The following is a 14,169-nucleotide window of genomic DNA, read 5'->3' on the forward strand; positions in this document are numbered from 1 at the left end:
TTCCTTAAGGCAGGCTGATCTTCCTAGGATGGACTGTAAGTACAGCCGGTACACAGCAGAAACATTCTGCACCTCACAGTACGTGGGTCACACACCCACAGCAACTCGGCTGTCAGGTGGATCGATGCAACGGGCCCACTGTTTTCAAGGGACTAACATGTGGTTTATCATTCCTCAGAGCCCTGAATGATATCGTTTCAGGTGTCTGTGCATGCTGTAACTTATGTTCCTCCATAGAGGAGGACGCTAACAGAGCCTTGTTTCAACGTCAATATGTCTTCTTTGGGGCGATCCCCAGGCAGCTGTGGGCCTCAGTGGAGCATCCCCATAGGCTGTATATGGTATCCTCACTTTAGGCCACAAAAAGCACACATCAGGCCTAATCAGACCCAGTAGAGCCTCCCCTCGCCTCACCACCATCCCAAGGAGAGTGTGAACAGAGTTGAGGACCATTGCTGAAGGGAGCGGTTCTCAGACAGCCTGGTCCCAAGCAGATGACACCTCTGTGGGAAATGACTTTCTAAATCTGGCCCTGCGGTGCAAGAAAGCTGTTGAGGTGAGTGAGGAGGGCAGCCTCCCCAGGCTCTGATTTAAAGCCTGGGCACCACAGGAATCTTAGGAAACTGCAATGCTGAAACTATAAATGATCGTATTTTCCAGTATGCAAAACATGCTTACAGTCAACTCACTTGGAACTAATGGCAAATCAGTTGCCAGAAAATCAGACTCTGGCATGAATCAAATGAATGCTACACTGTGCAGGAGGTCAGGAGTAAAGGTGAAAATCACTCAGCCCTGGAGGCCCTACCTCTCTGGGCCTCACCCTCTAGCAGCTGAGCCCAAGCATATCACCAGGACAACATGACCATCTTCTTTGCTGCCACTAAGAGCTTAGCATGTTCAGGAAGCCCTTACAAGGACCATTTGCAAACTTTAAAAACACTCTTCCATCCACATCATCAGGAGAGAAAGCAAGAGAACTTATTAAAGTCACCGGTTAATTACCTGCTGCCATTATTCTGTGTCCTGGCAATTAATCTCGAAAAATAATGCTAGAAAGGCATTAACACAGGAAGGAAAAGGGGAACCCTTCCGGGAGCAAGGACCCACGGTTCATTTTACCAAGTGGGCTGTTCCATAGTTTAGAGCAGGGGTTGGTGAATTACAGTCCCCAGGTCAAATTCAGCCCATTCTTTGTTTTCGTATGGCCCATCAGCTAAGAATGGTTTTCACATTTTTAAATGGTTGAAAAAAATCAAGCATTTAAACATTAATATTAATCAAATATTAACCAGAATAATATTTTGTGACACGTACAATGATATGAAATTCAAATTTCAGCGTCCATAAATAAACTGTTCTTGGCGCACAGCCACGCCCATTTGTTTACGTATTGTCTGTGCTTGCTTCTGCACAACAACCGTTGACGTGAGTAGTTCCAGCAGATTGTAATGGCTCACAAAGCCTAAAGTACTTACTACCGGGTCCTTTATAGGAAAAGTTGACCAACTCTGGGCTTGGAGTATCATTGCTTAACGTGGCATAGTTGGCACTGCCCAAATGCTTGTCCGTGTTATGGACTGAATGTTTGTATCCCCCCCCCAAAATCCCTAAGTTGAAATCCTAACCCCCAAAGTGATGGTAATAAGAAGTAGGGCCTTTAGGAAGTAATTAGGTCATGAGGGTCGAGCCCTCATGAGTGGGGTTAGTGCCCTTCAGAGAAGAGACACAAGCGCTTACTTCCCCTCTCTGCTCTCTGCCACGTGAAGATACAAAGGGAAGCCTGCAGCCTGGAAGAGGGTGCTCACCAGAACCCAACCATGCTGCCACCTGGATCTCAGACTTCCAGACTCAGGAACTGTGAGAAATAAAATTCTGCCGTTGATAAGTCACTCAGTTTAGGATACTTTGCTATAGCAGCCCAAACTGACTAAGACAGTCCTCAAATACTCCTCATGGCCTTGTGTCTAAATATCCCATTATTAGTCACTTCATTTTCGGTCGTCAGCACCTTAGTGGGAATGAATTTATTATATTAGGAAACAAGACTTGGGAGTGGACCACAGGATGGGTCGGGGTGGGAGTTGGTAAGGACGGGGGGCTCAAGTCGATGGAACAGAAGGGCAGGGAAGCCCATCTGCATTGATTCACAATACTCCTAGGCTTCATGAACTAACTTTGGGTGTGTGTTGGGGGGAGAGCCCTGGCATATGCTCCATGTGACAGCCAGTCATCTAAGGGTCCCCAAATTATCATAAAGGTTTGTCAATAACTGAGTAAACCTAGAAATTCCTCACCCAGTCACCCAGAAGAAAGACGTTTCTTCTGGACCTGAATACCCTGGCTTCCAAGGGGAGTGGGGCATTTTAGAGGAACCAAGGGCAAGGTGGGAAGGTTTCAGTATAAGCGACTGACCCTCGAATGTGTCTGGGGCTGACTTGTTACCCTAAACCCAGTCAATTTCCTCTTTGCTTCCTATTCCTTGCCTCATCTCCAGGCTGAGAAGCACAGCCTGCATTGGGCAGGAAGCACTCAAGGTAGCCACGGGCTAAGTAGCCCTCTGTCCACTCGGGACCCATCCCACATTCTCACAGAGTCCTTAGGGCTGCAGAGCCCCAGAAGGTTATCCATGGTTTGTAGACCCCAAGAGCCCAGCCAAGGACGAGAGTCACTCAGTTACGCACTAGAGTTCTGGGCTTTCAAAGTGTGTGGAACACCCCAAACTAGAGAGCAGACACCTCCACACAGTGACTGGAGAGAAGCACAGGCACATGCAAAGGGAGGATGAAAAAGCCACATCTAAATTGGGCAGAGCAGGTAGAGAATCTGGGGAGAAAGCTGGCACATTCAGGCTACATTTACTGGATACAATATTTAGGAAAATCAATTTGAATTCTGTGACTCTGACATCACCCCTTTTAACTGCATCAGCAGAACCTTAAACAGAGCAGTAACCTCTCCCTTCCTCAGTTACCCTTTGGGCCAGAATGTTTAGTCTAGGAGGAATTAACAAGTTGCTAGGACAAGAAAAGGGGAGTCATGAGGGGTGGGGTGAGGGGTTGAGACATGATATCCAGCAGCACAAATCTCCCGGCTGCCTTTCCCGGCAGTCAGGTCATTCTGCTGTGTGCAATAGGTCACAGGAATGACGCTGCTATGATTTAGCTTGGCACAGTTGAGATCTGGTTATTCGGAGCTGGGAGGCAGGAAGATAGGGACAGCCCTTCTCCTTTTGTTAACAGAAAAGTGTTTAAGCATCCTTACTGCTCAGGTTTATCCAGTAGCTTCAATTCTTCCTCTTTGGATGTCTCATAATACTTTCTTATTTTAACGAGTTCATCCTCTTGGGCTCTCTGTGTTGAAATAGAAACAAAACACACACAAAAAGTGAGCAATGAGAATCTGTCTAAAGCAGTGTGTCTCAGAGTGTGGTCTCCGGACAGGCAGCATCAGCACCACCTGTCGCTAGTTAGAAATGCCCATTGTTGGCCCTACCCCGGATATAAGACACTCCAGAGGTAGGGCTCAGCAAGCCCTGCAGGTGGTTCTGAGACATGCTAAAGTTTGGGAATTACTGGCTAAACTAAATGGTCATAACAAGTGACCTCAGCTGGATACAGAAGCCAGGGCATTTGATTGCTAACCTTTGAATCCCCTGTGTCTTTCCCAGTAAGATAGGGTAAGGGTCAAGGTGTCCTTAGCATTTGCTTTCTTCATCCTCAGAACCGAACAGCCCTCCTAACTTATGTAGGCGCCTGATTTTTAAATTTCTGGTCAGCAGGGTATCTCTTTCTGAATTTTCTAAGCATTTGTTGTCTGCACCACTGATTTTGGCATTCAGTCCCATACTTTCTCAATTTGCGCAACTATGCCAGCTGTATGTAGCTTACCTCTACTGTCAGCTAACAAGTACCAATGATGTGCACAGTCCTGAGCCCGAGGTAACAACTAAAAGCATCCTAGAAGGCACTTTGCCTTTTACAAAGTCCTCCGACATCAAGTATTGCATCCTTGTTTTAAAGATGACTCCACCGAGGCTTATACTAAGTACCTGGCAAAGAGCCTGGCTTAGAACACCTTTCTTCCACAATACCATGATGCCCTCCAGGTATTCAACAAATGTGCCATTAGCTCCCGATGGCCTAGGATTTGTGCACCTTCTTTATTACCGAAAGCCTTCCTGATAGAAACATGGGAAGTTCCCACCCAGTCGTACCAAACAGTTCCTGATACACACAAAGGATGTAGAAATGTGAAGGGAACTGGCAATCCCGCTAGGCTGGATTATCACACTATGGAAATTTTCTCTGAGACGCTTAAGGTCCCAGGGGACCTAAGTATTGAAATGAAATCGTTTTTTGAGCTCGGTAATCATAGCATGCTATAGAGCTCCGGGTAGCTTCCTGAGAAACAGCATTACTTCAGTAAAGAGAATCTGTTTCAGTCTATGTTTTCAAATCCTAACGGAGTCAGCGAACCAGAACAGTTAACAATTATGGGAATTGTGACTCTCCTGTGTCATCTTCTCAAGAAAGCCTGACAATTATGCTGGTTATCTCCACATATAATCCACATTTGAAGACTATAATATGTGTACAGCGCTGTTCATTTCCAAAATACACGGCTACCGCTGCATATACTGAATTCCCTTTTAATACTCACAAAAATCATGTCGAGCCCATTATAATCCCCATTGTACTGATAAACAGGTTTAAGGAATTTAACTGGTCTGAGGCCACTCAGCAGTAAATGGTAGAGCTCGACCTCAAACCTGAGAGTATCTCACTCTAAAATCCAACACACACACCCACCAGCCTATACTATTTCCCACGATCAATGCCGTCAGTTCACTTGGGCTAAAAGTAATCATCCAAGCTGGTAACAGCATCCCCATTCCTCAGAGGATGACACTGGTGTACACCAGTGTTAAGCTGGTAACTTAGCTTCATGCACTCTGATTGCAAGCCACAGGGCTGGGCTGGGTTCCACGGCACACAAGTGGCCTCCACATTGAACTGCCTTCCCTTGCAAAAGAAATCTACTAACCCAGATACCACAGTGGGCGGTCAGGGACCTAGTGCTTTCTTCATGCTCAGTCTCATTTGAGCTTGCATTTCTGTGCCTTAATCTCTTCCATGCAATGCCACAATTCCCACTGCCAAGGAACATGAATGGCTCAGTGACTTTTCAGGTGGATGGAGTCACATATAACCATTTTCTAGACATTACCTTTTTTTTTTAAGTTAGTTAAGATACAAAAATCCGGAAACTCTGGCTCTGTAGGTGTTTGATACTCACGTTTTCATATAAGGCCGCCAGGGTTTCCAGATCAACCACAGAATCATCCACGTTAAAAATGGCTGCCGAGCCCCCAAAGAGAAAAAGGATAAGAGGTTAGATTGGACTCCCCTGCACTCACATTTACTCCACGTCTAGCTTCCAAGCAATATAACATTGCCCCCTCTCACACAGGTTGTCCTTCAGCTCGTTCCCGCTCCCTTTCCTTTTGCACCAGGGGCCCCCGTGAAAGAAACCGAAATGGTTCCGATCACTGGCCTGAGCCTTGGCCCTGCCTGGTTTAATTCCTCAAGCTCTGCATCCTTTCTGCAGTTTAATTTAGGCTCCACAGGAGAAGTGTTTGTGCTTTAAAACTAAATCAGTTTGTAGGTTTGAAACACAAGGTTAAATCTTTCCTCCCGGCTGGTAATTGAAGAGATTTAGTACCTGATGCACCAGAACTGACTCTTGCCCGTTACCAGGAAGAGAGAGAGAGAAAAAAAAGACGATGTTGGCAAATTAAATGAATTCAGGCATGTGATTTCAGGCACCTTTCCATGGCCGCTGCAAACATCTTGTTTGGATTGAAGAGACAAGAAAAAGCAATAATTGCATCAATGGCAAATTAAGATTATGGAAACCTCCCATGAGCCAGTCTTAAGGCAAGTGCTCATTCCCATGGTTTTATCTGGATCCTACTTGTTGTTCTGTATGTTAAATAAGTTATTTAGCTGTTAACTAATATGCCTGTGATTTCATCTAGAGAGATTCCTTCCCATATATACCAGCATACAAACATTGAGATTTTAAAGCCTTAATGGATTTGGCAATCAAAGTGCTTGAAATAGGCAGCTCCACATCTTTAAATAATTATTCAAAACTAATAAGGTTTGCTCCCTCAACCCCACCTCCCTTCTCTGACTTTACATTGTGAAATTAACCAGCACGCTAGTAAATTTTCTCCGTGGCAGGCTAATTAATTTTATTAAACCAACCAGTAATATTTAGAATGCCTTAAAATTCTGCTCATCAACCACTGTTCTGTTCGTTGGCACTACGCCACGGTTTTTGAAGAAGGTAGGGATCAAGGTAAAGGGCAGGTTGCTTTCAAATTGTTTTGCTTCTTCTGTGGTTTAGGATCACACGAGCGCCTTTATACAATTTTAATAAACTTAATTAACGGAGCTAAGATCATGTAACTTCACAGAACACCGAGAAATGGACTTAAAATTCCTTCATAGGCCGCCTTCTCTTAGAGGAATTAATCTATTAAGCTATTCCTCAGCTACGTGGGGAAGTGAGAAAAGAGGAGGTTAATATGCTAGTGACAAAGTCAGTCGTCTCAGGTTCCACCAAGACAGAGGAAAATTACCCTTCTGAAAAGTCCAGTCTGAAACCAGGCATTTTTCAATGGACCAGGCATTTTTCAATGTCTGATGCTTCAAAAAACAAACAAAAAAAAATGGCCAGGAACAATGTCTAGTTTATGTAAATTCTAATAGTCTCCTATAAAAATCAGCCAACGGGAATACGATAAGAAAAGGTAAAATTCTAAAAATAATCTACCAGAAACGTTCACTCCTAAACAAGGTACCGCACATGAACTGCAAGCTTACATATAATCAAGTAATCTTACCTAATGGGCAAGGGAATGATCTCTTGGCTTCCTTTCCTAGTGAGTAAATATTTGAGTTTCAGAAGTTAATCACTCTGGGTCCCAGATACACAGTTTGATGGGTTATATGCTCAGCCAATTCCCCTGCAGTATGCCAGGAAGCAGAGGAAAACATGTAGGGAGGATGGGACTGGAGAACAAGCATGGGCTCTGGCGAAACTCATTCGTTCATTCACCCATCCCTTGAATAAATGCTTGTTGAACGTGCGCACCAAGTTCTAGAAACGGTTCTAAAATGCTGTGATTACACAAATCAAGTGTGTGTCTGAGATGTTCAAAGCACTTGATCTCACGAGATTTATACTCCGCCTTAGGGGACAGAAAATAAACAAATAAACAGTTACAGATAATGATATGAAGAAAGCAGAGAAATGAGCAACATGACAGAGGTTAATGGATGAAGGCTTCTTTGAAGAGGTGACATTTAAGCTAAGAGCTGAGCAGGTCAGTTCTGTGAGTGTCTGGGAGAAAAGTCTTCCAGGGAGAGGTAACTGCAGAAGAATATTTCTAATCCTGATGAAGGAACAAGCTCAAGGTTCAGAAAAAGACCAACATGACAGCTGCGGAGGGAGCAAAACTCACTACGTGATCCTGGCAGGTTCAGCTCTATGAACCTCAGCATATCCATAGAATGGGTCTAATTTCACTTACTGAAAACATTAAATGAGGTTAAGATGTATGCTTGGCCCAGCATATAAAGCATGGTGTGAAATCAGAATGGTACCTACAAACTGACTATTGTGATGTTAAATATACACACTGTGGAGGTGTTTTAATGCTTGTTAATGCCTTATCTCCTTTAACATCTGGAAAGCATCAGAGAAAGAAGACTGCCATTACCGAGTAGTTTGTGTTATAAATGAAACTTTCTAGAATTCTGGAGTGTTTCAGATAGGAGCAGTTGCAATTTAAACCCTTTTGGTCCTTCAAAACCCTGCTCGACACCCAACTTCAGGAAGCATTAATAGAAAACTTACATGCACAAAAACTCTAATTACAAAAAATAATGTATCGAATGTCTTAAGGGAAATATAAAAAGCTAACCTTCAGGTCCATTTAGAAAGCTAACCTATTTTTACCTCTCATTTCCATCTTTCCCACCAATCCACGCTTCATCGTACCACCCAAGTTATTTTTTTTTTTTTAAACACAGGTCTCAAAATTTTACTTGATGTTTAAAATACCTCAGATGTCTCTCCTTTAAATATTGGGTGAAGTCCTAAGGCCTTGGCCTGATTTTTAAGCCCATTCCGTTCCTAGCCCCGAGCTACACTTCCAATCTCATCTTTGGGGGAGGAATGGGGGAGAGGAAGAAGTAGATTGAGAGATTAATTTAGGGCCAACGCCAAGTATTCCACTGAGATTTCTCCTCTTCCACGAGGCTCTTAAAAGTAAAATAAAACTCAGTGGTGGAAGCAGCACTATGAAAAGATTATCTGGTTGAGCCCAAGAGCTTAAGGAAATTAAATGATTTCTATTACCTCTATCTTATAGGGTGGCCAGGGAAGGTTAGGTTATTGGCCAAAGGGTTGAAACGTAAAAAGAGCCTAAGTCCTGTGACTCATAGGAGAGCTGTCTTGCATGTACATAATCCTGCCTCCTATTCACCATGAATAGTTTAAGTTCGTACATAGGGCCAGAATCCATACCTGAGCATGCTATTCCCCAAATATGGGACAGTGTATTAGAGGATTGATTCTTTTTTTTTTTTTTTAATTTATTTATTTTTGGCTGCATTGGGTCTTCATTGCTGTGCGCGGGCTTTCTCTAGTTGTGGCGAGTGGGGGCTACTCTTCATTGCGGTGGCTCCTCTTGTGGCAGAGCACAGGCTCTAGGCTTCAGTAGTTGCAGCGCATGGGCTTAGTTGCTCTGCGGCACGTGGGACCTTCTCGGACCAGGGATCGAACCCGTGTCCCCTGCATTGGCAGGCGGATTCTTAACCACTGCACCACCAGGGAAGTCCCTAGAGAAATGATTCTTGAAGGCGCTCACCATCAAACTTAGAAGCATCCCATGAACCCATTTAGTTAATTGAAGATTACATTGTAGAAAGAAATCAGTCCTTTATTAAAATATTTTTGGGGTTACCTAGGATCAGGTAGCCCCCTCCACTTTGTACTTGTACACACACACTCTCTCTCTTTCTCTCATACACGCTCACAGGCAAACACCCTCTTTACTGTAAAAGTTGAATAAGCAAATACCAGCCTACACAATTCTCCAGTGCGCCTCAAAGCCGTGATACAATAATTCCAAGTACTTCTAGCTGTTGCTTCCATCTCTATGGGGCTCATTACACCGACACTCCTGCAGGTGGTGTCAGAAAGGTGAAGTGCCAAATCCACAAAGGGGAGACCCCCAACGACTCATTGCTTCTGTGGTATCAATCATGGCTGGTGGTTTTTACTTTTATCTCCCTCTCTCCTTAGTTATCCCCACTCCCACTGTCAGTTCAGTTAGAATATTTCACCTACACTTCACAATATGTCTAAAGGAAGTAGACACACGCTGTGAAAAGCTGGTAATTTTATTGGGTTCCTTTACCTTTAAAAATCTGTTACTTGATCAAGTCTGGTTTCTGGGCTCCTTTTTTGCAGGGAAATTGAGGCAAACGTTTTTATGTGGTCCTCTGGTGCCTGCTCTGTACTCCGAGAATTATATACACAAGGATCATTAAGGTAGGGTTTCGCCCATTAAGATATAATAACCGTCAGCAGGGACAAAAAGCAGATCAGTATCACACATTCAAACTAACAGGCGCACATAAAAACTATGTGCCTGCTTAAGGCACAGGCACGGGGTCAGGGTCTTACACAATAGGTAAATTCCCTCCCTGGTTTGGAGACAGCTTTTCACAAGACCAGGGTAAGGAGAGGGAACTGGCAAGAATTCTTGCTGCCCTCCAGCCATTTTTAACCCTGAACGCTCTTCTATCCCCAAGTGCACCTTGTCCAAATAAACACAGGACAGCGTTCGCTGTTTTGAAGGACTTCTAATTAGCACAAAACAAGTACTTACTTAAGGGTGCTGTTCTTGTTGACAGAGGAGCATCTCTGGGCAAGAAACCCATGGCAGACTGAAGTAGGAAGGGCACACTCCTTAGTCTTTTAGATTAGCCAAAGTAAACCTGCTCATCCAAGGTGTGGAAGATGTCACCGAAAGATGGCTGCTTTACCAGGCTTCGGCTGATGTTGGTTTTAAAAATAGCCTCTATTAGCCCATTGTTTGCTTCTTTCTGTGTCCTTCAGTAGTTGACATGACACCTCTTCACAAGTGGGTGTATAAAAATCCTTTGCAAATGGACTAGATTTTTTCTCAGCCCAAGAAAGCAAAGATGATTATTGGATTATCAATAGAAATTATTTTGTTAGGGCTTCCCTGGTGGTGCAGTGGTTAAGAATCCACCTGCTAATGCAGGGGACATGGGTTCGAGCTCTGGTCCGGGAAGATCCCACATGCCGAGGAGCAACTAAGCCCGTGTGCCACAACTACTGAGCCTGTGCTCTACAGCCCGCGAGCCACAACTACTGAGCCCGCGTGCCACAACTACTGAAGCCCACGTGCCTACACAGCTCGTGCTCTCCAACAAAAGAAGCCACTGCACCGCAACGAAGAGTAGCCCCCGCTCACTGCAACCAGAGAAAGCCCACACGCAACAACGAGGACCCAATGCAGCCAAAAATAAATACATAAAATAAATAAGTTTATGAAAAAAAAGAAAAAGAAATTATTTTGCTAGCTCCCGAGCAGCCAACATAAAACTCACCTGTTTCGACCAAATGACTGATATTTTTAGGGCTTGATAAATAATTTGTAAGGAAAAGAGAATGGAATGGGGAAAGTAATATGGAAAGCCTTGGGTTTTTTATTTTATTTCTTTTGTTTTTGGCCGCACCACGCGGCATGCGGGATCTTAGTTCCCCGACCAGGGGTAGGATCAACCCGTGCCCCCTGTATTGGGAGCACGGAGTCTTAACCACTGGACCACCGTGGAAGTCCCAGGCCTTGGGTTTTTTGAACTCTCAGGTAATCTACCCCTCAAAACTGCCACAAACCAACTCCTCTGACCTCTCTCAAGAGAAAGGAAAGGATGTGGGGTCATGGAAGGAAGGAGGCTGCGGTACAGTGTGAAAGCTGAGGGAAATCTCTCCACAGCCTCACCTCCCAACAACGAGGCCATCACTGAGAATGAAGACCAAGCTTGTGATGAAACTGGGCAAGAGGTGAAAAGAAGGGGGCTGGGCAGGGAGGAGTGTGGAGGGTGGAAGAACCACACAGAGGCCAGGACAAGAGCTGCACAGAACCTGCCCTCCTGAATGCTCTGTACCCAAGTCTCTTCACGATGGTCATAGCTCTCCTATAGCCCTTCCTCAATACACCTCACTCTTTCCCTACTGACCACCATGTTCCTCCTCCGATTGGCACCAGGCACACCTGTGCAGACACAGGTACGGGCCAAGCCTCATTCCATGCACGTATCCAGATGAAATGCTGAGGGCAGCAATTATCAAGCAGCTTAAAGGCATCTTCTGTGCGCTCCACCAGAGGGTGGGAAAGTAGGCAGCCCATACTGGAGATGAATACTTAATCACTCAGTAGCTAGCCTTTATCGGGAGCTTCCTGTGAGCCAGGCATTGCTCTAAGTGTTTTACATTTAATCATATGAGGTGACTGCTACTGCTGTCCCAAGTTTTATAGGTAATGAAACTAAGGCAGTAAGTTACAAAGCATGATTTCCCAAGCTCAGTTCCATAACCAGTGACGCGACTATGATAGTACTTCTTTTAGCCTTTGTAAGTGTTAGACTAGAAATACTCGCTCCACCTAAAATTCTCACCACCTTAAAAAAAAAAAATCAGTGAACCAACTACCCACAACAGTCCATACAGAAACCTTTGCCTCTGAATGGTGTCACATGCTTTTTACATCAATCAGCAGTCTCCCAGTGGGAACCACAGACAGCCCATGCCACGAAAATGTCGTTTGTGTATTGTACAATCCGTAACGTCACCATTATTTAATTATTGCTAATACTTAATTCGATTCTAGTATGCTATCTTAATATATACTTCAATCTTTGTTAACTATTCACAGTTACTGATAATAATCAATACTGTGGTTCCCATGGCAAAAAAAAAGAATTTCTAAAAAAAGGAAAAAGAAACCCGGAACTTGAAAAGGCATTATCTTAGAAGAAAATCTACAGTAATATAAAGTCCAATTTTCTTGAAAAGATATTAATAATTGCAATTTTATACTGCATGGCAGAACCAACTAAAAAGGGAAGCAAAGGCACAGAGAATGAAGAAACACAAACAAAAGTTGCCTCCAGACCCATAAAGAATAGCAACTAGAGAGGGAATATATTTTATGATCTTATCTACATTGCCAAATGCTTGCTAGTGTGTCCTGTTAGTTGGTACAGACCTTTACTCGAGCTTGGATGGAAACAGGAGGCAAGTGTAAATGACACAGTAAACAGGAGCTGGCTGGCAGGTGAAAGAAATGACAATCCCAAAAGGGACACATCTAATCTGTTCCCAAAGCTCCAAATCACTCAATCTTATGAAGCAAAAATCCCAATTCTTGCCTAAGTCCAGGCATGTACTCTACCGCAAGGTGCCATTTTACAGGTGCAATTAAAATTGTCCATGGTTCAAACCTCAAAGAAGGGCACAGGCGAAGAATTCACAGAACTTCCCCTCCTTCGTCCCCTCTATTCTCTGTAGGGCAGTGGAATGAGAAACAGTTTGGGTTAAGCTGCTTCTGTTCTTCCATTAGTTCTGGTTCTTTTAAGCCAAAATTACATTCCAGGCAGATTGGATGGTCTCAGCCAGTTGCCTCAAGGTAAAGTACAAAGAAATGCCACCCTCTGCTTTCTGGATTCAGCTCTGAGAGTGAAGGAATGCACAGGGGTTCAGAGAGAGGTGGGTGGGAACCCTGCTGCTCAGGTGTTTTAGACTTGGTGGGAGAAAGAGAAAGCTGGGTAAGGAAATACAGTAGCGTTAGAACTACTGTTTATACCGCCGGTGCTTAATAAGTCGCTTGACCCTGGCGCCTTCCTTTGGTATGACAGTAGGTCGTGACCACCTGTCACCTTTGGTGGGTAAACTCCTTCACACATGCCTTCCTCAACTTGTTCTCTTACTTTCAACATACCGGCATTTGGTGGCGATGGTGAGAGGGCAATTAAATAACGTTTTCTGATTCTAAAATCTGGCTTTAACTAAACTTGACAAAATAAACAAGTTGGCTTCAAAAGATTCCTGCGGAGAAACCCCGGACTGAAGATAATCCATCAACGGTAAGAAAAATGGCAGAGCAGAGGCTCTGGTTGCTAGTACGAGTTCTTCATCAGTGGTGGAATGAATTAGAAGCAAGGACAGTTGAATCGGATTTGCCAAGATGTTGACCTCCATAAATTATAATAGAATTTATCCACAGACTGCTTGAAATGTGGGTTTAAGTCCACAATTTTTAATAATAAGCCTCACCCTATTTATATATTGAGCCTTGAGTTGTTAGCTGTTGAGAGCTTAAAGCCATCAAAATCAGTAAGATATTTAGAAATATTAATCTCATTTTAATTTATACCTTTGCATACATTTTATAATGTGAATATTAGTTCTGTCACACATTTACATGATGTACAATTTCTTAAAAACATATCTTGAGAAGCATGCTCTAAAACTTTTTACTGGCAGGGGTGCACGATAAAAATTTTGGTCTTTGAGTATAGGTCTTCCAGGCTAGAATTAGAATATTCCTCAGGAAAGTCCTAGACAATTCATGGTGAACTTCAGATGCCTGGTGAAATTCATTATGTTTTAGACAACTGGCATAAACCTTGATAGAGATTTCCAGAAATTATTAGGCAAAAGGGAGCAAAGTCCAGTGGGCATTCTCAGATCTGGGTTTTAGACTCTGGGCATACAACTAACTGAAATCCTCTTACATTTTGATTTGAGATTTCCAAACAGAGAGATAGTCTTTGATGCAGCTGAACCCCCCAAACTGAGATTCTGGACTAGTAGGAACTAAAGTGAAAAATGTTTTATTTTCATGTTAGATTAAATATTATAAATATGAATTCTGAGTGTACGGGAAATTCCAAATAGATGCCAGGAGGCTTCTGGCACTTAGTCTGTTGCAGTGCATACGGAGGTTTATATCAAGAATAGTCAACAGCAATTTTCTATCTCCCCTGGGAAAAGAAT

The 14,169-nt window shown here is 43.6% G+C and overlaps 1 protein-coding gene across 3 annotated transcripts in view; it reads right to left on the reverse strand.

Moving 5' to 3' along the window:
* Window positions 1-14,169, reverse strand: part of FMN1 (formin 1) — a 406,441-nt gene that overhangs the window by 160,890 nt on the left and 231,382 nt on the right. For all 3 annotated transcript variants that reach the window (XM_029237537.1, XM_029237536.1, XM_029237538.1), the window contains 2 exons: window positions 5,299-5,360; window positions 3,265-3,353 (listed from right to left, as the gene is read on the reverse strand). In XM_029237537.1, the coding sequence (XP_029093370.1) occupies window positions 3,265-3,353; window positions 5,299-5,360 (151 nt within the window). The remainder of the gene's footprint in view (window positions 1-3,264; window positions 3,354-5,298; window positions 5,361-14,169) is intronic.

This window comes from Monodon monoceros, unplaced genomic scaffold (assembly GCF_005190385.1).
Source record: "Monodon monoceros isolate NGI ecotype Baffin Bay Population unplaced genomic scaffold, NGI_Narwhal_1 Super_Scaffold_21, whole genome shotgun sequence".
Classification (NCBI taxonomy): Eukaryota; Metazoa; Chordata; class Mammalia; order Artiodactyla; family Monodontidae; genus Monodon; species Monodon monoceros.